Source organism: Glycine max, chromosome 13 (assembly GCF_000004515.6).
Source record: "Glycine max cultivar Williams 82 chromosome 13, Glycine_max_v4.0, whole genome shotgun sequence".
Lineage (NCBI taxonomy): Eukaryota > Viridiplantae > Streptophyta > Magnoliopsida > Fabales > Fabaceae > Glycine > Glycine max.
The window spans coordinates 43375264-43399058 of NC_038249.2; the positions used below are offsets into that span (position 1 = coordinate 43375264).

The window sequence follows — 23795 nt, forward strand, 5'->3', positions numbered from 1 at the left end:
AAATCCTATAATTAAAAATAAAGAGAATAATCTGTAATAATGCATGGCATATTCTCATTTTCATGCTTAGGAGTGCCTCCTGAACCCAATTTAAAAGCATTAGGACATCACGTTTTTATGGACCCGCCCGCAAAGTTGTGTATTAAAAATTAAAATCTTAGTGAAGTCAAAGGGTGAAGACTATTACATTGCATTTCTTTGTTGAAAAAAACAAACAACCCGACCAATTTTTTTTAACAACATTTGGTAATTTCTGGTTGTATTAGGGATTGATCCCGAGAGTTTAGTGATACGGAATTTTGATAGTGTTTCCTACTTCCTAGCGTGAACAATGACAAAAATCAATAATTTAATCATACAAAATACTAGTAATTTATGATCAAATAATAATATTTTTTTTATTATTAGTCCATTTTAATTAATTTTTTATATTTATTTACATGTTTTTTTCTCACATGCAAGCATCACTCATTTATTCGTGTCAATTTTCTATTTTAACAACATTATCTTATAAGTTTTTAATAAATACAGTATTATCTATAATCTATTTATATGAATGAATTAAAAAAAAAGTGGTTTTTTTCGATAGAAATTAAGAATCTAAATAAATTAGTTGATGCACGGAAAATTAAATTAGCTGAATTATGAAGAGAATTGAAATTTTGGTGGGTGTCCAGGTGTCAACTGTCAAGTAATTAAGGAGAATAGCAAACGAGTGAAAATTTAAAATTTAAAATTTAGGAATTTATGAATACCTATTAACTATTTTTTTTATTCACATGTTTATTCTCACATGTAAGCATCATCAGCATAAATATATTTATTTTAATAGTATGATTTTGTCATTTTTAAAATTATTAGTATTATTTATAGAGTTTAATGTAAATATATTAACAATATAATTTCATAATATCATTCAATTATAAATTATTATTTAAATACTTAAAAAATTTATGATAAATGCATGATTATGTGTTATAATAAAATCATTGTGTAAAGCTTTATAAGTGTTAGAGTATAAAGTATTTACATTTTATAATAAAAAGAAATAAATTTGGGGAGAAAGTGAGGGAGTAGTATAGCATATTTTGGAGAGGGAAAAAAGGCGGGAAGAAGAAAGTGTGTGAGAAGAGAGATGAAGGAGAAAGAGAAGGTGGAGGAGAGGTACACTCAGTGGAAGTCTCTGGTTCCCGTTCTCTACGATTGGCTCGCCAACCACAACCTCGTCTGGCCTTCTCTTTCTTGCAGGTTCTCTCTCCTTTTACTTTATTCTTTAGGGTTTTCCATTTCCCAAATTATTATTCATCTTCGCAATCGCAGATGGGGTCCTCAGCTAGAGCAAGCCACTTACAAGAACCGCCACCGTCTCTATCTTTCCGAACAGGTCGCTCTTTAATTCATTTCCTATGCTTTTTCCTTTTCAATTTTTTTTACTTACACTCTTTTCTTCTCTTCTCAGACTGATGGCAGTGTTCCCAATACCCTTGTTATTGCCAACTGCGAGGTTGTTAAACCCAGGGTTGCTGCTGCTGAGCACATCTCTCAGTTTAACGAAGAAGCACGCTCTCCCTTTGTCAAAAAGCACAAAACTATACTTCATCCTGGCGAGGTATGCATGCTTCTTACTTGTGTTGTTTCTAGGGTTTTACAATCACTATTTTAAATCTCTAATAGCCGCCCATAGTCGCCAGCCCCAATGGTAACAAGGGCTTTACAACTCACCCACATTATTCAACCAACTCTATAGCTTGCTATTTCAAACTGTATTTATAATCTGTGATGTTTGTTTATAATTTACTTGAGCATTAGGTTACTTATTTTTTTCAGGTGAATAGAATCAGGGAATTTCAGCAAAACAATAAGATAGTGGCCACTCATACGGATAGTCCTGAGGTTAAGCAATGCCTTTTATGTTTCCTTTTCCCTCAAATTAGATTTTCGTCATGTCCTGAATTTGAATTTTATCCTCAATTTTGTTGTCATGAACCAGTCAAAGTTTTGTAACTGAATTATAATTTTCTTTTTTTGTAAAACAGGTACTTATTTGGGATGTTGAAACTCAACCTAATCGTCATGCTGTTTTGGGGGCTACCACTTCCCGTCCAGACCTGGTTTGTTTTCATACATTCTTTTTCTTACAAAATTTGGTTCTTCCACACCTCTATTCATAAGTTAGGCACCTGAAATATTAAGCCATATACCATTTTTGTAGGTATTAACTGGCCATAAGGATAATGCTGAATTTGCTCTGGCTATGTGCCCAACTGAACCCTTTGTTCTTTCTGGAGGTTGGAGTCTTTTTTATTGCCTTCTCATCACAAAAGATGTCAAGTTTGTTTTCCATTAGTTTAAATTTCTTACAATGTTGTTAAATAATTGTTATTGCGCTGCCATAACACTCTGACATGGCGTTTTTCGATACCTCTTTCATGGGCAATTTGCTCTGCCTGCTATGGTTGCACCATAGGCCGGAATGGTGTGCTTATATGGTGGAATTCTGGCTTTCTGGCTTTCTGCCATTGATAACTTTGATTTCTTACTCAAGCATTAACTTTTTGGGATCTGAGGGTGGAACAGTTATCTTAAAATTTGCATATTATCAATATCAATACCACAATTACAGTAATCTTATAAAACTGACCTTATCAACAACACACTCATTTTTATTATTGGTCATAAACTTGTCGTGCTGTTAATGTTGCTCTTACTATATTAAACTTTATCTGTTAATTTTCTCCCGGCAAAAAATAAATGGTAATTTCCTTACTCTTACTGGATGATTTACTGCTTATGGACAGTGGTTTTGTTAACTTTGTTTGAATTCATTATGGTAGGGAAGGACAAGTGTGTGGTTTTATGGAGTGTTCATGATCATATTTCAACTTTAGCAGTAGAAACAGCATCCAATGTTAAACAGGGCTCTAAAACTGGGGGCAATAATACAAAAGCTACAGAAAGCCCTTGTATTGAACCAAGGGGCATTTACCAGGGTCATGAGGACACTGTTGAAGACGTGCAATTTTGCCCATCAAGGTAGCTGTTTCTTGCTTTAATGTGTCAGTTTATGTCCTATCTAAATTGGAACTATTTATGCTTTGAGTTTGGTAAAATATATTATCATGTGCTATGTATTTGCAGTTTATTCATTTGCATGTTATTTATTGGTTCTAGAATAATAATTCTGGTCATATGAATTCTTTGATATTTTATTTTGTTATGATAGAATTTGCTGTGTTAATCAAACCACTTTGTTTTATCAAAGGGGGACTTAAGTTAATTGAACTGTCAAATTTCAATTTCAAACTATGTTTTGGATATTAGTAAAATATTAATGGGTTTATTTGCTGATTTTCATATTATTTTTCTCCTTTGCTTTTCTATTGTTTTCTGATATACTTCCTGCACTTTTTTGTCACTATGAATTGTAGTGCGCTGGAGTTCTGTAGTGTAGGTGATGATTCTCGCCTTATACTCTGGGATGCACGCGTTGGATCTGCTCCAGTTGTTAAGGTTTAAATTCTTCAGTTTATCTACATTATTGATGCTTTCTTCATGTTTCAAAACGCCAAATGTTAATATCTGAAATTAGTCAAGAAGAGAAATATTCTACGTTTGGCATCATCACAAGCATCCCATCACTTGTGGAATTTGAATTGCATAAAGAGTTTGGTGGCTTGTGAATAATGAACCTAACCCTTGGCGGTACAAATGCTCATAACTTGTTACTATTAATAATATTTATTCTAAGAGGAAAATGACTTGAGTACAACTAATGTTTTTAATTGAGGTTTTGCTACATTTAAATTTTTGGCATGTTTGAAAATATAGTTTTTCATTAATCTCATCTGTTTTTCTTTTGTGCATGTATATTTTCATTCGGGTTTGATATTTTTTTCCTTATTTCTATTACTATTATCAGTATTATGCAACATTTGTGATTTAGATTTGAATATGCTTACATTTCCTTTTTTTTTTGCCCCATGGTTATCTTTTAAGCAGGTTGACAAGGCACATAATGGAGATCTTCATTGTGTTGATTGGAGTCCTCATGATATAAATTTTATCCTGACTGGGTATCCCCTGCCCCTGACTATTTGAATGAACATGAATTAAGCTCTGATTTTTCTTAAAACAGTTTATTGGCCTTTTGAATCCTCATTCTAATTTTTGTTGCTTTGGATCCAGTTCTGCTGATAATACAATTCACATGTTTGATCGTCGAAATCTTACAAGTAGCGGAGTTGGATCACCTGTCTATAAATTTGAAGGTCATGATGCAGCAGTCCTCTGTGTACAGGTGGCTGGGGGATCCCACCTTGTTTCTTTTAATTGCAGTTTTAATGTGCACTTCAGTTATGGGCATTTTAATTGAGTGCTTGTTACCTACAATTTTGATCTGTTTCAGTGGAGTCCTGACAAGTCATCTGTATTTGGAAGTACTGCTGAAGATGGTATTTTAAACATCTGGGACCATGACAAGGTTTGAACTCTAATTTTTTTAAGTCATAGACCTTTTTGTCCCATGCCACCTCTCTTTTTATGAAATGTGAATTTGTATATTATGCCAATACTAATCAAATGTAGATCTTATGGACTTCAAATTTATTTGAGTGCTAGAGCTACTGAAAAACCTGAATTCACAAGCCTTTTTGTTATTTTTGTCTATCGATAAATTGTTTGACCCTTCCAGGAAAAATGAGATCTAAATGCTGCATATCAGAAATCTTCTTGCTTATCTGTTTTTATTTCCAGCCAGGCTAGTTCTATCATGATAATTTAGTTTTCCAAATTATCACTGCTTGGTAAAGTCATGCATAGAATCCTGTTGGCAGGAAAAAAATGGACCTTTTCGTAAAAATCAAGATAAGGTTTAATGGGCTACAGCTATTCTATCACTCTTGCTTATTGAATTTTTAATTTTTTTTATTTGTCAGATTTTGTTTTTCCTATATTGCATGTTTGTGTTTGTTATCTAAAATTTGTGTCAAGCTAAAAAACTGCTACTTTTAGGTTGGTAAAACAACAGACTCTGCTGATTCAAAAGCATCAAATGCTCCCCCTGGTTTATTCTTTCGACATGCTGGGCATAGGTATGATATCAAATGGTTGTGTGCTTTCATTTCTTTATTCAGTTCATTGGAATTCAACATTATGTTTAAGCTGTTCAAGTTTTACAACTGGGACTGTTCAATTGCACAATATTGTAATTTGCTGTGATGTAATATTTGACTGGTGTAGTAAATACTCTGTACCTACCATGCAACGCTTATAGATCTTATTAATAGTAATGTTTTAATATGATGCATACTTGTGCATTCAGGGACAAGGTTGTTGACTTCCACTGGAATGCATCTGATCCATGGACAATTGTTAGTGTTTCTGATGATTGTGAAAGTAGTGGTGGAGGTGGCACCCTACAGGTAAACAGAAATTTATTGCATCTTTTGGATTTCTCATCCATAACAGATTGTGGCACAAGTGGGGTTGAATTATGCCAAACCTCATTATACTCCTTTGTTTAACAGATTCTTCCCATGAATTTCTTGATTTTATTATAATGTGAAAAGGAAATAGTGAAATGCCGGAGATATGAAAATATTTTCTGATATGTATCATAAGTTTTGGTCATTATTGCTTATGTAATATGACTAAAGTTTTTTTCTTTTTCCTAATTTTTTATGATGCAGATATGGCGGATGATGGATCTAATATATCGACCGGAGGAGGAGGTGCTCACTGAGCTGGATAAGTTCAGATCACATATTTTTGGATGCAACTCATGACATCTTTTTGAAACTATAACTTTCAACTCTTGCCAGGATTTTGAGTGGAATGTTACTCGATCTAAGTTACAAGAAAAATATTAGAATGTAAAAAACGACTTGATACATCCTTCATCTGAGGGAAACTCTTTAAACATTTGGATGTGCTGTTCTTGTTTTAACGTCTGCTTTCACCCAAGCAAAATAGGAAACACGTTTTGCATCTTTTGTTTCGAATAGAAGGTATATGATTCTTCGGAAAAAAAATTAGTTCAGTACTTCATATTGGGGTCTCTTTCAAGTTCTCTTCATTTGCACTTACTATTATGATTTTTTTGCCACTTAACATTTTTTTTTGGTTATACTGCATTTGCATGAGCTTGTTCTCTTCTGTTCGACACATAAATAACGACATCCATGTCCATTGCAGAAGCTATTGTTACATTGTTCAATTTATAAATTTTTATGATCACCTGTTACACCCAAATCATTTCAGGTTTTTTTTTCAATAGCAGTGACAAGATTAGAATCTTGATCTTCTATAAATCATGCCGAATACGTGTACTCAATAGTCAAGAGTCGCATCCAACACAAGTAGCTAATTAACTTCTATAAATCATGCCAAATACGTGTTTCATTGAAAGAAAATGCAAAATCAAATGTGCACTAGATCATATACCATTGACGAAACTTTCATCAGCCTACTACTTGAAAGCATTTCAATTCTGATCACTTACAATTTTTGCATTTCGGATTGGGTTTTCCAGAATACATGGGACGCAGCAGGAAGCAATAGGGAGTTTAAACCTTGAAAGCTGTGTATGCTGGGCTGTTTATCTTGGCATCGACAATCCAAATACATCTTTGTTCTTAACAGTGTTGGAATGTTGGTTATTTTAACACAATTGGTGACAATGCTAGTCTCAGCCATGCTTTGGCCTTAGACGGGTAACAATGCTTGTGGTACTACATCGTATATCGCATTAACTTCAATTTAACTGGCTTCCATTTATAAATTTCTAAAATAAACTCAAAGTTGTATCATCTATATTCCATTAACAACCAAAATTGGCACAGGCAAGGAACCAAAAAGAGCATTCCTGTGACAATACACAGCTACAGGTATTGGATGTACATACTAAACTAACTCAGGAGGTTACAGTCAGCCAAGCTAGTAGTGTTACTAGCTTGAGCTTAGTCTTGATTTCCCATTTCTTTGCCTGTGCAAACACAAAAAAAAGTGGTTATTGGAGACTTGAAGCCAACCCTTCCCCTCCAAGATATAAACAAATGGAGAAGAGCAAAATGAAACTAACCAAAATGAATCTTTCTTCTCCTGTGCTAACAATTCTTCAAAAGTAATCTCAGCAAACTCATCTCTGTTCTCTCCCAGTTCACTTGATTTTTCCTTCTCCATGCAAGCTCCAAGCTCAAGCATCTTTGTAGAGAGATTTAAATAATTAGCATACGTATCATAGAAAATGTTAGTCAATACAAGGAAAATTTCCTGAGCAGATGAAAAGCAAATTTCAAATCCAAGAACCGTATGAACATGTAGTGTTTACAGTGTAATTTAAATAACATTAACATATTTTTGCAATAAAATTAAAGAGAAGATGTTTATTAATCCTCCTATAAAGGCTTCGAATTAAGTGTATACCTTCTGGTAGGCTGGTGACAGTTTAAGCTGTTGTTGAAGCGAGTTATAAACAAAAGCATCCTCTTCTAAACGTTTTTGCTCTAATTCTAGCTTGTATATCTGAAATATTAAAAATTAGATCATCAAACGTGTCTGCAAGCTTAGCTTGATGGCATAAAGGTTCCCTAGTAACAACACATTACTATCTAACCAACCTGTTGATGAAGGCGGTCAAAAGAAGATCTGTCTGCCTTGCATAGTAAAGCCTTTGTTATTACAAACTTACGTTGAATCACATCAGCTCTGTTATAATAAGAGGATGTGAAAGAATCAGAATAACACAGCATAAAAACATGGTAAAAAATCTCTCCTCCAAGGGTTTTCCACTTTCACAGCTGAGCATTTGCTAAATTCCCAAATGCTAACAAATCAGAATGATCCCTCTTCCCTTATCTAACTAATTCCTTTCAACTAACTGTTCCTAACTAATCCCTTCCAAGTTCCAACCAATCTTGAGATCTCCAATATGAACAAATGTATCACAACTATCATGCTAGCATAGTTGTAAAAGGTAGACAGACATGTCTCTAATGCAAAACAAGTTTCCATAAGTACACCTTACATGTGCAGGGGGAGAGGGGGACCAAAAAAGGGAAAAGAAAATCCGACGTGCTTTAGAATAAATTTGTACATACTTGTGCTGTAACTCATTTCTAGCATCAATCAAACTATTAGCAAACTGCACAACCTGCATTATATAGGATAAGAGAATTAAATTTTTAAGAGGTTCACATTAAAATAAATTTGACACCGATACCTCATTTTGATTAATAATAGGTTGCAACTTGCAAGTATCATAAAAAACGAAAAGACCATTCATGATCCTTAAAGCGAAAATAACCTCTAATTGTGAAATATAAAATGAAAACTACCAAAGAAAGAGCACTTTGCTGTCAACATAGGAGTTAAGGGCACCCTTGGCACATCTACAAAATCATTTGGCATGTCATGTTGTAGAGATAGACAATATTATCAATCATGTACACTGAATCTATGCTATCTGTACTATTGCACTACGTTTATAGTATGCTTGCTTCCTAAGAAAATTCTATATATTCCCCCAAACTGCTTCATCCAAAACAACCCAAATACATTCAAAAGGTTTACAGGTTTGTACTTTACATGTACATAATTCAACTGCTTCCCAAACACACACTAACATATTAAATTGCCTGATTAATCAATCTATAGAACATACATACCCTGCTCACTGACATATAAATACCACACCATTTTTTCCTATCAGCAACTGTTCTTACCCTTTATTTAAAAAGCACAGATTTCTATATTAAAAAGAAAAGGGTAATAAATTAGTGAAAAAAACAAAGACGTATATCAAACAGGAAGCAAACAAAGAATTCAAATATGACTTGAGAAAAACCTGCGGCAGTGTGAGTTTCTTCAAGTGGTTGCATTTGACGAGGTCATCATACTGCTGTTTGATCTTTCTCTGCATAACGCTACTGGAAGACGTAAACGGATACTGACAAGTGGATTCGAGTCGGAGCCCCGAACCCGAATTGGCGGCGTCGTCAGCTTGGGTTCTCTTCTTCTTAGGTTTCTTCCTCTTCTTCTTGGGTCTGTGTTCCTCTTCCAACAAGCTGGGCACTTTTTGAGTATGGTTTTTGTGTTCTCTTTTTGTTGAGAAGCGCTTGAAGAGAGAGAAAGAGAGGAAGAGAAGAGAGGAGAGAGAAGCGAAGAAGAGGAAGAAGAGTATGGGATCGTGCATTTGTATTTGTGGGTGGCGCTCAAGCGAGAACGGGAATGGGGAATAGGAATAGGAAGGTGGAGGCTCCATGGAAACGTAGAGAGAGAGAAAAGGAGGAGTGAGAAGCAAAGTGAAAAAAGAGATAATATTCTATTCCGCTTCTGCTGCCTATTCTCATTTCATTTCGACTTTGGAACTCTTCACTTCTCTCCTACAATTCATCATCATATTAGAGATAATTTTGTTCTCACCTAAAAAAAGAAAAAATAAATATTATTTTGTTTTAGATATTCTCTGACATTCAATTAGCAAATGTAATTTAAACTTTAATAATTACTGTAGTTTGTTTTTAGCCGAGATTTCAATCTTGGATCATCATAAGAACGGAATTTAGGTAGTTGAGACATTTAATTGAGTCTTCCATTCATATTAGCTGTAATTTAAGTTTGATTTTTTTATTTTATTTTGTTCATAAATTATAGCCAGTAAATTATACTACTACTTCTTAACCTTATAAGAGAATGTGTCATCCTTGATCTATTTTTTTTTTACTGCCGAAAAATAATAAGAGGATTAGTCCTTTCTACTAGATGCAATACATGTTGGTATGATGGTGAAATAATGTTCCAACTAGGAAATAAAAATTGAAAGAAATAGTGTTTTGTGTAGAAAATAGGAAAAATCAATTTAAAAGCTATTTACTGAAATAGAAATATATCTTTTTTATGTTTATAAAGAAATAAAATCACAAATGAAAATTTCCACGGATAATAATTATTTAGGGGGGGGGTGCATATAGATTACTTGATAAAATACTCTTGCACTCAAGTTTCTTTAAGTAGAAAAATACATAAGAAAACGATATTTTTAAGCATTGTTTGAAAGATAATGATTGAAAAATCTAAGGTGGAAACTTCTTATTAAAAATATGGCATTGTCTATATTTCTATAAAACATTGATATAAAAGGAATAATTAGCAAATATGTACTATCATAAATAAAATTGTTTTGAAGTTAGGCATTGGACTGGTAAATATTTAAGGAAACATGAGGTTGAATATTATCACTAAATTCTTATTTGATGAGGGATTTCGGCATACTTAGTTAGCTATGATGCATATGTAATCAGTTATCATGATTATTTTCCCCTCATAATATAAGGTATAAATCGTTTCATTCAGGAGTGAGTATACGTGTCCCCGTGAGTTTGCGACAGAGAAAACAGAATCACCCAATAGAACAACAATATTCCAAACTTCTCCTTTGACACATACTTGTAGTTCTTTCCACTCAATAAATTAAAGATTAAAGATAAGCAAGTGTTTTGACATTAAATAATAAGTAAACAAAATGACAACTCCAATACATACTTTCAAATTAGGAGGGGAAAATTTAAATAATTAATTGTTTTTTTTTTTTTTGCAAGATAATGAGAATAATTAATTTATACAATAGTATTACAAAAAGAAAATAAATTTGAAAAAATATGTAGTACATCAATAACTGTTGAAGAATAAAGTGAACTAAAAGATGTATGCACTAAAAATTAGTATAGCCTTTATGTATTCTTATAAAGTGAACTAAATAATGTTGTCAAACTTCATCATTCAATCACATTTTAAACAATTCAAATAATAACAAATCAATATTATCTTATCTTTTATAGTTTTATTCCACTTCATTTCAGTATTTTTCATCAATCCAAAAATATGGTATGCATTATTTCCCTAGTTAGAATCAAAATGATCTAATGAAACCCGAAAGAACACTAAGACAAGGAACATCTAGAAATCAAAAGCCACAAGGCATGAAATAACGAAACCAAAATGACTGAATTTAATATGCTTGATCTTATCATCTTGAGAAGTTTCTTACAGGGAGAAAGAAACCAAATCGTTATGAATGCAGCTTACAATGGAAAACTAATATTACAGGAAGCAAGAGGCTTCCACACTAAGTCTAAAACACTAGCACATGGACACAATCAGTATTCGGTATCGTCTCATAGTGCACCAATCAAATCTTCACCTTTCACCTCTGTATAACAAGCAGAACACAAGTATATACACATATCCACAATCATCTCAGCAATGCTTTCAACCATATGGTGTGTTGTGTTTTCTGCAACTTCACCTTGGTAAAGCCGAAATAATAATGCTTGTGATGATCAGATTCAGAAGTGTAGACTTTGGTTGACCCAAAAGAACTGTATTAAAATGAATAGTGGTGGGAAAAATCAATCTGAAGAGACTTGTAATCCATTTATTTTCTGAGGTTAAAATGATCAGGAACAAATAGCTTCCACTGAGAGTTTCTTCAAGACATTTGGACATGGATCTCCTCCAAAATTTTCAGGTGACACAGCTACTGTGCACAAGTTCTGTCCAACACAATTCTGCAATAACAAAGTTTATCGTTGAATAATGAACCAAGTAATAAGATAAGACCATAATAATAAATGAGTTATTTGACTAGCAAAAAAGAGAGAACAAAAGGCAATACCCTTTCAAAGGCATCATAAGACATGTGAGCATGGCAGCTTCCTTCATGGAAGTTTCCACAAGAACCTACTGGAGTACCAAAGCTAGCAAATTTGATTGATGAGATTTTCTGTCCAGGGCTACAAGATAAATGAACTTTTGGTCTAACAGGTGCTTTGCCAGAAGTTTGCATCTGATAGCTTATAAGATTTGGCTGCCACTCATAAATATCTGCACATACACTATCTATATCCCTTCTAACCAAAGAGATTCCATTGAGGTCTCCACCTAGCTCTTCAAACACAACCAATAAATTTCCTGTTGGCTTTAGCCATGATTGAGGAACGTGATACCTGAAATTACCAGCCAGTAATTAATTAGTTTCTCAGCAGCATTACACAACTTGAGGGCAAGCTATATATTTCTCACTTACCATCTTTGAGAAGCCTCGCCACAGTTACTTCTGCATTTATTCTCGTTATAAGTTCCAGCATAGTCACAGTAATCACAAGTACCAGATGCTTTATAAGCAGGCCAGTAGCGGCCAAGATTCTGTCCATTTAACCACACTTGACCTTTGCCCATGCTGTTCATGTCTAAAGCCAATGGTGCAGTCCCATCTGGCGCGTCAAATGTTGTCTGTAATGATATTAAAAAGGATGTTGCTTAAAGAACTGCCTCTCAACAAGAGTGTTGAAATTTTCAAGTTTAGGTAGTGAAATTAAAAGAGAAAATAGATTGAAACTGATTGACTTGATGTGATGGGTTGCAAAAGACAAAGCACTAATAGTAGGAAGAGTAGTATCCCTCGTTATAGATCATCTAAGATACTCTAATATATTCTTAATAGTGTTATGAAACATTTTCAAGATATTCTAACAAAGTGCAACCCAAAAGGGTCTATCTTGTTTGTTACATCAAGTTTTATATATTTTTTTTAAAAATGTTTTTGGTACTTATCTGGTATGTACCCACTAGTACCCAACACATCCCAGATATTGGTATATACCTGGTAAGTGCATGGCATGACATTAGGAGTTCCCATGCTAAAAACAAAGGATAGTGTGGGGTTGAGGAATAAAAAGAAAGTGAAACATGTCCTTTTTCCATAAGGAACATTCTCTGCTTCCTCTATGATTATTATAATACTATTTATAATAATAATAACGAAAGAGTACTGTCACTAGAACAAACAAATACAAATAAAAATTAAGCAAAGCCTACAACATAGGTTTAACTTTAGAAGGTTATAGAGGTCCTGTGATATATTATTACTCACTTTGTACCAAGTCAATGGCTGCCTTTGAGAAACTAAAGATCCCTGAATCCACTCCACTGACGAACTTCCACCAAGAGAGTGAAGACTCAAGGTTTCACCTTTAAGACCAACCTAGGCAAAACACACAATTAGATTAATTTCAAGCAACTGAAAGAGAAGGCATGGTGAATGTTTGAGGGAGAACCTTATAAGACCATTTCTGCCAAGACAAGTCCCTTCTCCCTTCGTTGAGACCACTTAATGAAATCGGGCCAAGAACACCAGCATTCCATGTTTCAAAATGAGGACCAACATTCTGCATGTCAAATATAGTTATGACTCATGATCATAATCTACAGTTGATGATACTGAAAAATCAGCTTAGTGTGACATGCAGGGGTGCATCTGACAATGCCTATTTGATGTGTGTGTGTGTGAGAGAGAGAGAGAGCAAACCGGGAGTCCAACTGCAACACTTAGAAGAGAGATCTTGTTAACACCGGTTCTGAGCTTCACTCCCTCGTTAAATGTTAGTTTAGGGAATTCTAAGCTTCCATATGCAGTTCCTGACCAAAAGAAGAATAATAGGCTCAATAACAACAAAGCTACTGGACAATTATTGACTTCCAAAGTAAAATAGTATATTTACTCTGTGTTCTAAAAAAGAAAGGTCAAACAGGCATGACAACTAGATCCATGATGTTTCAGTCCAAGTATTGGGTAAATTCTTCAATGAAACCTAGATTCTAGTATTGTTTCTATGCAATGTTCTAATTTATTGAACCCTAAAAAGCATACAATAACTAATTTTAAAGAGTCATCTTCCTCTTCGATCATAATGAGAAAAAGTACAGAAGATAACTGAAACTATTCTTATTAGTTGAATTAAGTGATACTGAAATTTTTAGGCCAGCACATTATGCTCCTCACCTGATAGCTGACCATTTATAAAAACATGCAAAGCATGCCCAGCAGAAAACACAGTAAGAACAGGATCCTTTCCGTTTCTCAGAAATCCTTCATTGGGATCAAGCACAACACTAGCAAAAGGAGCAATACAGGTATAAGATGTGGAAAAAGCAAATTTGATAATACGATTCATCAATTGTTCTAACAAAGGAATGTAAGAGAAAAAAAAAAGGAAACAGAGTGCCGAGTTGTATGTCACTCACTCTGTGGAGTACCACAAGTAGTCAGATAAATCTCTTGTTGTATTTAACTGCTCCAACAGGCCAGTCATTGTGAAGGAACTATCATCAGTTGTGGTTGTTTCTTCGTTGAATGATAGCCAAGAGAGACCACCATGAATAGGAACACGAGTCATCTTCATCTGGGCACTCTGAGAACCAACCTGTACAAAGATTTTGGAATTTTTATTTTGGCTGAAATCTGCTGCCACTTGGAAATTATTGAAAAATCTCACTTTTTTTTTTCATTCACATATGGTTGCTTTCATGAAATAAAAAAGTAAAACAATAACTGAATATAAAAGAATATATCCAGCCAATCACATGTGCTTTGGCCAAGCCCTTCTGTACTCAAATTTTCATTTAGAACTAACTCAGTTGATCGTCTGAAATAAAAATATTTAATTTTCTCACCCTAGCAGTGTTATAAACGGTGTTCTTGCAATTAGGAAGAATGCTTATAGACCAAGGAGGCAAGTTGTAATGCATGTTTCCAAATGCCACTGTTGCATAAGATTTGGGGTTGTAGTTTGCAAGGAATGCGGCACAGGCTCCAGACATTGATTTAAAGACATGAGCCTGGACATTAATGACGAAAATAGAAATTAAGTCTGGTTGTAAAGCATTTTATTTAGATAAGATTGATAATTCTCACATCACTTAATCACGTTATACCTCTTGATAGTTTCCAATCTTTGTTACAGTAGGATCTCCAGATACTAAAGCTGGTTCACAGAGTTTTATTGCTCTGTGTAAATCCTTCAGATGACCCCACTTTGGTTGCCTGAGCAATCCTGCACGGAGGAATAAAGAAAAATAAGAATAAATGTATATCAAATATGTGAAGCTCTTCACGTATAGTGCAAAGTAATTGAGCATCTCTAAGGCAAGGGCACACCACTAGATGTGAGACAAGCACAAGTGCCAATTACATGTATCAGATTTTCATTGCCACACATCAACAAGAAGCAATACATAGAAATGTACCAACCATATTCATTATTCACAGGACTCACAATATAGAAAATTGATTTGGATTTTTGGTTAGCATAGAGGAACAGCAGCAATGTTCTAATTTGCTATGCCTCACAATATTAAGGAACAAAGGAGGTTTATAGATTATATTTTGAGATTTTTTTCTTGTAGGTCCTACATAAAAAAGAAGAAAAAATATATCATAATATCAGTACTTATTGGTCATATCGGGCATTTATAATCCTTTGCGCTTACCATATTCATCAAGTGGTGCATCATAATCATAGCTTGTAGCAATAAAGGGACCACCAGCAGTTCGACCGAAATTTGTTCCTCCATGATACTGAAAGGAACAAAATAAAGGGACTGAGTTGAATATTTAAAATATACACATCAAAATCAATCAATAATGAAGTTACCATGTAATAATTTATAAATGATCCCCCTTTCTGTATAAACCTTGCAACTGAAAATGCCAAGTCTTCAGCAGGTCGATGAGGAACAGGACCTCCAAACTCGGTAAACCTGCAAGCATAAAAGAGGAATAGAGGCAATGAATAATCACTTGATATCTCTAGCTTGAATGATTCTTATTCTTATGGAAACCAAAGAAATAAGAAACAAGGCATCAATACCAGCCAGTCCAAGCTTCTGTCCACATCTTTGGCTTGTAAGCCTTATTTGGAGAGAAATAATCACAATAGAAGCCATTGCAAGTGTTAATCTGTGAAACATTTTATTACATTTGAAATTAGAAGTTGAATACTTTGGAGGCATTAAAGACTGCATCAAGGACAGAAAAATTAGACAGTATTCCCACCCAGGAAAAAATAGCTATGAACAATATAGAAATACATATATAGAAGATAAAATGTTTTCTCAAAAAATGCACTTCATCTGAACTTACAAGAGGATCAGGAGTGTCATCTTGCTTGCACATGATCCATGGAACCCCAGTACCAAGTTCCATAGCCATTTCTGCTGCCCACTTAGTGTAAGCTTTACCGGCAGCACCAATTTCATACTCCATAGGTCCATATTCATTTTCAATCTGCACATAAACACCAGTAGTAAAGATAACAGTCTAAGTATTCATCCCCGCTCTAGTCAAGGAATGAAAAGCTAGTCAGTAAACAAAATACACAAGATAATATAAGGCAAGTAATTGGATTAAGTAACAGCACATTTTTTTCTACCTGGGACATAATTATTGGACCTCCCTGAGATTCATATAACCTCTCCGCTTTCATCAAATCAACAATCTTCGTGGTAAATTTTTGCATTTGAACCTTCATTAAAGCAATGTAAAAATAAAAATAAAAAGTAATTAGAAGGTTCTCACAATGAAAAGGGAAAAGATTGAGAATATTTACGAATTCTTAAGGTACAAGGAAGATTGGAATCTAACCTTAAATGGTTCATTGTCTGTTCTGAAACTGATTCCTGGAATGTACTTTAGCCAAACAGGGAAACCACTGAAAACCAATCAAAGAAAATCTGCTAAGATATTTCTAATTTGAGATGCACCAAATTTTTTTTGCAATGAACACGTTCATTACCCAAAGTTCCACTCAGCACAGACATAAGGACCAATCCTGAGATGAACATAAAGGCCTGCTTGCTGCACCAGCTTTATGAACTTCACCAGATCATAGTTCCCCTCAAAATAATACTACAGCAATCAACAAAACAACAACATTGAGATTGGTTATTCAATATTCCTCGCTTCTCATTCATAATATACATGTGAATGCAAGAAAAAAAAAACTAAAAGCCATTATTTTTCTATTTTGAGCTACCTTGCCAGGTGAAGGTTCGTGTCCATTCCAGAAAACATAAGTCTGAATCACATCCAAGCCTCCGTCCTTGGCCTTTTGAATAAGATCTGGCCACATCTGAGAAACAAAGAAACCCCACAAGTTACGAATGCAAAAAAGGAAGAAACTTTAAGGCACCCATTTGTCAAAAAGAAGAAAACATGAGGACCCCGAAGCTCATTTGAGAGTAATAACAATAATAATATTAATATTAATACCTCAGGGGTGCTCCTTGGGTAATGAATGGATCCAGAAATGAGGATCCTTCTCTGGCCATTAATGGTGATAGCCTTAGAGTCATAGGACACTGAGGCCTTAGCAGAACCAATGAGAGAAAAAGCCAGAAGCAGTGCCACATTCCACATTATGAGCTTCAGCTTCAAGCACATAACCATGATTCACCTTGGTGGTGATTGCTGCTTATTCTATTATTATGCCTGCAGAGGGAAGCAGCTAGGAAGTGTCTATGGTTTTCCCTGCTTTCTCTCACTCTTGTTCTCTCTCTCCCTTATTATTATTCCTTACTTTTTCTCTTTGCAAAATGATGATGGGAATAAAAATAATAAAATAACTGGGGCTGCAACCTTGCAATGTTTTTTTTTTCTATTTTGTAAGTGACTTTAATTTGAAGATGTTTTAGTACCAAATGGAGTTGCTGCTTTTAAAGGCTGAGGAGTGAACTGGTTCGGCTTAGAAAGAGAGTGGGACCTACTTTTGAGTGAAATTTGGGACCCACACACTTGTCCTTACGCGGACCTAGACTAGAACCAATCCAATTATTTTCAATTTTTGCTTTTTTTTATACTTCCTTTTCCATCTTTTAATAATTTATAATTTTTTCGAGGTTAATAGAAAGTTTAACGAAGAAATCGGAGTTAAAGTTAAAGGCGTGTTTGGGAGAAGCAAGTTGCCCGAAAACGAGATTTGAGTTACCATTTTCATGCGACAGAGAGAAAGATTCTCCAGCCAATCCTAATGTCATGGACTGTATGTTTTCTGTTTTACTTACATACCTTCATTCCCACGCGCCTCAAACCCTCGTCACTCACATGATATCATAAAAATAAGAAAAAGAGAGTAGAAATAGAGATAATAAAAATAATATTGGTAGTTTGGTATTATAAAAATAGAATGAAAATAGGATGAAATCTACTGAGATTTTTCACTCTATTTCTCATTTATTTTTATTCATTTTTTATATTTTTTCAACTAAATATATTATTTCTAACAAAATTCTATTTATTTTCTTAATTTCCATTGACCATATTTCTTTTCATTGTGCTATCCAAGGATAAATAATTCACACTTTAGATGAAAATTATTAAATATAATATTAGGCAGATGAAGTCTCACATTATATAAAAATAAAAAAAATATCATATAAATTAAGAAAAAACTTATAAACTTAGAATAAACACGAAGAGATTCAATCTTTTCATTTCTATACAATATGATACGAGTTTTTAAATCTAAGACTTAATTACTTGATTCATCAAGATTAAATGAGTTGATTAGTTTAGTTGATAATAATAAATTTATTTTAAATTTATAATTTTTTTAGGAAATAATATTGTCATTAATACGTCTCTCTTATAATGGTTTGTCAATACATTTTTTATCTTCTTTTTAAGAAAGTATTCTTAGTCTAAAAATAATTAACACAAAAAATATTATAAATTTAGTCTTATAAAAAATAAACAAACACAATTTTAAACTTAGCACAACTGAGTCTTAAGTAGGAACTCATAAATCATAACTCATACATTTTATGTGAAAGATTACATACAAATTTATAAAAACTTATCATTAATTGATGCTTATTGGCATTAAACAATTTAATGTTAAAAATAGAATACATTAAATATAGTAATAAAACTTTTTAATGACTCCTCAAACAATAAAAGTAGATTATGAAAAAAAAATCCTATTTGTAAACCGAATTAAATGATTTTCTAAATAAAATATATTAATAGCAATGATAAAAATGAAAAAAAAAATTATAAAGTATGCATTAAAAAGTCATTAATAAACAACAGATTTTCTTAAACATTTATGATTTTTTCAATATTAAGAAACGGAGAAAAAAATTAAATGGTTTACTTGCTTTGAGGACTTGCCAACAACATGTTAGTTTATGTACTATAAGCACAATCTGATTGCATTTCCGTTACAACTTAACTTCCAAATCTAGAAGCAAAACAAAAAAATAAAATAGATAGAGTGAGTATGCATAATGCATGGACTTGTCTCGCTTTCCTCATTTCAATGCTTGCATTGCATGTTCCTTTTTATTTTTCAAAGACGCATAATATAAGTCATAGTTGTTATCATGGCTTTCTATGATATGAACCGCCTCTAACATCAAGACCGATGTCGGTTTAGTTTGTTGATAAACTAAATTGATGCAACCTAAAATAAATATTTAATCCATATAATAATTATGTTGACGGAAAAATGCTAAAAGAATGTTTGTCGTTAAAGAACCACAAGATTTTTAAAAATGGTGCGCTAGGAGTTTGGATAAGTTTTGCTTCAATTGGAAGGTACTGGAGATTAATTAAATCCCAAATTCTATTTTGCAATTGGCAAAATTCATCAATTTGTGTCAGAAAATTACCCAGCAGTTTTGTGTCGGAAATTTCCCGATTCCAAATCTAGATTTTGTGGAGCTATATATGTGATCAATCACATCACCTTCATAAGCAAATATTATATAATTCAGATTGCTGGAATTTGTTATAATTAAGGCATGGTGAGATTAAATAGAGAATATATGAACTATTAGTCAAAAACATTTTTAAGGACACTGATTAGAATTTTTTTTTTACAAAAAGCATTTTAAATATCTGTTCTAGAGCAGGACACTGCCTTTGTATGAAGGCAATTAGATGTGGAAGTGAAACACAAACAACTTGAACTTGAAGCATTAAGCTTTTTTCTTTCTTTCTTTCTGTAATTTAGTTTAAAATTGTAAGTACAGATTTAAAATTTATTTTAATGACATGCTTTTTTGTTTTTACATTTATAGATGTTGTGGTAGACTGGACATTGAACCCTGTTGTTTTTTTTTAAAAAAAGAATACACCATTTTTATTACATATATTGATTTATGTATCTCTATTAAGATAAACTTAATAATTAAAACGAGTTGAACTAAAAAATACTGAGAATAGATGAGGGTTTCCTTTTCAAGCTTCGGATCAGAATTCAGAACACAACCTATCATTTAATCTCAATATAATTGAAAACAAAACAAGTATTGGGTTTATAGGCCTTGTTTGATTAGAACTACTGTTCATGGCAGTGAAGGCTTAAGAGGAAATTAAGATACCCTAGTCACTTACTTATCTACATAGTTGGTGATAGCTGTGATCTAGTTAGCTTCTAAAGGAAGGATGTACCCAATATTGGACATTTGCTCCTACTTTTTATGACCAACAATACCATTTTGTGGGCTATAATACAAAGCCAGCTCATGTCTTCTATTTCAACCAATAACCGTAAATGTAATGCCTGAACATACAAAATTCATCACATTTAGAAGCTCCATAGTATATGCTTAATTAAATAAGAAACTCTGTACCATATCCACTTGCCGGTGCCCTAATTATTAGACAGCACGTGATGTGCACATGATCCACTCTAATTGATGACAACGCAGTTTTTTGTGCAACAATAGGAATTGGGTAGATGCACAACCGCGTGTAACCAATAAACATATTAATTCGGCATAGAGAAAGCACAAGATAAGAATATAACAATAACTGTAACAAATGATTGAGTAAAGGGAGTGAAATTTGCCGTGTTCATAAATCTGAAAAGTTGCAGAAACTCGTGATTCTTGGATGAATCGAAAGAGCTCACATTTGAAAGAATTTCAAGGCATTTTAGTTTGTAATGCAGATAAAAATGTAATGTTAGGGTATGTCGATTTCAAGCGATTTTTTAAAGGCAATGTTTATGCAGAATTTTAAGGCATTTTAGTTTGTAGTGTGGATAAAAATTTGCCGTATATTTTTACATTATCAACGTATTTAAATTAAATCTTTTAAAAAATTAACCATTATCAATTATATAACAATCAATAATTAGACCTTTCAAATAGATTTTATCAAGAGACAAGCGAATGAGATAACTCATCAGTTAGTCTCTCCTCTTTTGATCATATAATTTCTTGTATTGCACATTTAATTTATAATTAAATGAGATGAACTTTTTTCAGTAAAAAAAATCAATAATTAGATGAAAGTATATATTTATGTTATCGACATATTGCAAAAATACCTATTGGTGTTCCTTTTACAAATTATTTATCTAAATTGGTCTGTTTTGAAATTATTTATTCCATGAGTCTATTTTTTTTTATTACAAAGCGCCTCTCCAAAGGACGCGTTTTTCGTGAAGGTGACACATGGCAGAACTTGACACGCGCCCTGCGTACGACAGGTAGTGCTGCTGCAGCAGACGCGTCGGGTCATGCTGGGGACCCAGGCACGATAGGTCGCGCTGGGACCAGGCACGATCCAATTGGATCGCACTTTATTTAATAGTTTTTATATTTTGTATATTATTTTTATTTAATACATTTCTATATTATTTTATTTAATTTTTTTATATTTTATTTAATAGTTTCTATATTAAATAAATTCTTAGTATTATGTATGATTTTAAAGTCATAAATAATTTTTTATATTGTTTTTATTTACTATATTTTTTATATTTTATTTAATATTTATATATTAAATAAATCCTTAATATTAGAAAAAAATAAAGAAAATATTAAATAAAATATAAAAAAAGTAAAAAAAATATTAAATAAAATAATATAAAAATATTATAAAAACAATATACAAAAATATAAAAATATTTAAAATAATATTATGAAAATATCTTACATAAAAAAAATACTAACTCCTTTTAAAGACCATACAGAAAGAATATGTGTAAGATATCTTCATCTGCATTTAAAGTACTAGGATATTTTCATAAAATTATTTTAAATATCTTATTATGAAAAATTATTTTTTATTTTTTATACTAAAATCGTAAAAAAAATTATATTTTTTTAAAATTCAACTTTAGAGTTTAAAGTCATAAATAATTTTATTTAAAATAATATTTTTTTATTAAATATTTCTATATTTTTTATATTATTTTATTTAATATTTTTTACTTGTTTATATTTTATATTTTATTTAATATTTTATTTATTTTTTATAATATTAAAGATTTATTTAATATATAAATATTAAATAAAATATAAAAAATATAGTAAATAAAAACAATATAAAAAATTATTTATGACTTTAAATATAGTAAATATATAGTTAAGAATTTATTTAATAAAAAAACTATTAAATAAAATATAAAAAAAATAAATAAAATAATATAAAAATATATTAAATAAAAATAATATACAAAATATAAAAAATATTAAATAAAATGCGACCTAACTGGGTCATGCCTAAGTCTCAGCACGCGTCTCAAGTCCTGCCACGTGTCCCCTTTAGGGGGAACACGCCCTTCGGAGAGGCGCTTTGTAATAAAAAAAAACAGATCTACAGGAAAATAATTTTAAAACAGACCCATTTAAATAAATAATTTGTAAAATGAAATCCATTTAGTATTTTTGCCCATATTCAAAATAAATTATATTTTTTAGTGTTATCACAGTATAATCATAGACTACTAATAATACTTGATAAAGGGGTGGGGTGGGGTGAAGACTATGTACCGTCTTTTCCATGCTCTAAACAATGAGAAGTTTTTCGTAAAATAAAAATAAAAATAGAAGTAACAGGAGTTTAATTAAGATATCTGCAGACTCAAAATAGTAGAGTCTTTCTATTTCCTGCACCTCTGAATATAAGATATGATGATAAAAAGGATAACAAGAATAAAAGATGAAAAAAGTACAAAACGAAAAGAAAAAAGACATGAAAGTGGGAGTGTAATCTTTTGCTAGACCGTATATCATGTCCTTTCACAACAAGAATATATCTTGGTTTTTATATCCTATTTTTTTTCCCATCTTGTAAGGCTTTTGCCATGTGGTGCTAGTTTACTCTTTTTTTTTGTTTTGATTACCAAGACTTTTGTGGATTATAAAAATATTTATTGATTAAGAAAAATATAAAATAGAAATTAATATTTAAAATTATAAATAATTTAAGTGAAATCCAAAATATAAATTTTAAAAATAAATATAATAAACTAAAATGTTTAATTTAAAATAAATTAAGCTATTAAAAATATATTAAAAGATAAAATAACTTTTAAATTGATTATAATTGAATACACATACACATATAAAGATGAAGTTAACCTATATTATCTTAAAAGATAAAATAACTTGAAACAATTGATTATAACTTGATACATATATAAAGATGAAGTTAACCTATAATTTGGAGTACTCAATCGCTAATATGCTCCAATGCATTAGAATAACTAGTAAATTATTCTGCACATTTCATGGATATTTACAAATACATGTTATATGTTTAAAAAATTGATTTAAAATTATTATTTTATTATTAATATGCATTTGATTACAATTTTTAAAACTAATTAAGAAAATTTGTTAATGAAATATTATTTTAATGAATATTTGTAACTCTCATTATCCATAATACTAATTGAAAATTTTAAATATTTATCAAAAAATATTTTAATTAAATAAATAATTAGAGAAATATTAATTTAATATAGAAACTCATAAAGTGCACATCCCAATTTTTTTTTTAAATGTGATTACTTAAAAGTAAAAACATATTAAAATTATTTCGCTTTCAAAAATGAAAATGTAAGTTTATAATATAAAACATACCACTTTCAGAAGAAATTATTAAAGTTATACATAATTGTACGAGTTGGTTAGTCTAAATTGGACCAAAAAAATTTAAATGG

At 31.9% G+C, this 23795-nt stretch overlaps 3 protein-coding genes across 3 annotated transcripts; 1 reads left to right on the top strand and 2 right to left on the bottom strand.

Annotated features, from left to right (window-relative positions):
- Window positions 1-1056: 1056 nt before the first annotated feature.
- LOC100786023 (WD-40 repeat-containing protein MSI4) lies at window positions 1057-5999 on the top strand. Its single transcript, XM_003543548.5, has 14 exons — window positions 1057-1248; window positions 1321-1384; window positions 1460-1609; window positions 1828-1893; window positions 2037-2111; window positions 2213-2288; window positions 2835-3033; window positions 3429-3510; window positions 4000-4073; window positions 4186-4297; window positions 4406-4480; window positions 5011-5090; window positions 5321-5420; window positions 5688-5999. Exons 1-14 carry the CDS (start codon window positions 1136-1138, stop codon window positions 5781-5783), a joined length of 1362 nt encoding a protein of 453 aa, XP_003543596.1. The 5' UTR covers window positions 1057-1135; the 3' UTR covers window positions 5784-5999.
- Window positions 6000-6745: 746 nt separating this feature from the next.
- LOC100786539 (uncharacterized) lies at window positions 6746-9376 on the bottom strand. Its single transcript, XM_003543549.5, has 6 exons — window positions 8843-9376; window positions 8097-8149; window positions 7617-7704; window positions 7423-7521; window positions 7079-7200; window positions 6746-6982 (listed from the first exon to the last, which is right to left on the bottom strand). The coding sequence occupies exons 1-6, from the start codon at window positions 9257-9259 to the stop codon at window positions 6946-6948; spliced, it is 816 nt and encodes a 271-aa protein (XP_003543597.1). The 5' UTR covers window positions 9260-9376; the 3' UTR covers window positions 6746-6945.
- A 1620-nt stretch (window positions 9377-10996) lies between these two features.
- LOC100787084 (beta-galactosidase 1) lies at window positions 10997-17514 on the bottom strand. Its single transcript, XM_003543550.3, has 19 exons — window positions 17105-17514; window positions 16869-16964; window positions 16629-16741; window positions 16478-16544; window positions 16266-16358; window positions 15977-16120; window positions 15705-15793; window positions 15489-15594; window positions 15325-15412; window positions 14770-14888; window positions 14509-14673; window positions 14080-14258; window positions 13838-13947; window positions 13364-13473; window positions 13113-13223; window positions 12929-13039; window positions 12083-12288; window positions 11672-12002; window positions 10997-11564 (listed from the first exon to the last, which is right to left on the bottom strand). Exons 1-19 carry the CDS (start codon window positions 17279-17281, stop codon window positions 11454-11456), a joined length of 2526 nt encoding a protein of 841 aa, XP_003543598.1. The 5' UTR covers window positions 17282-17514; the 3' UTR covers window positions 10997-11453.
- Window positions 17515-23795: the final 6281 nt, after the last annotated feature.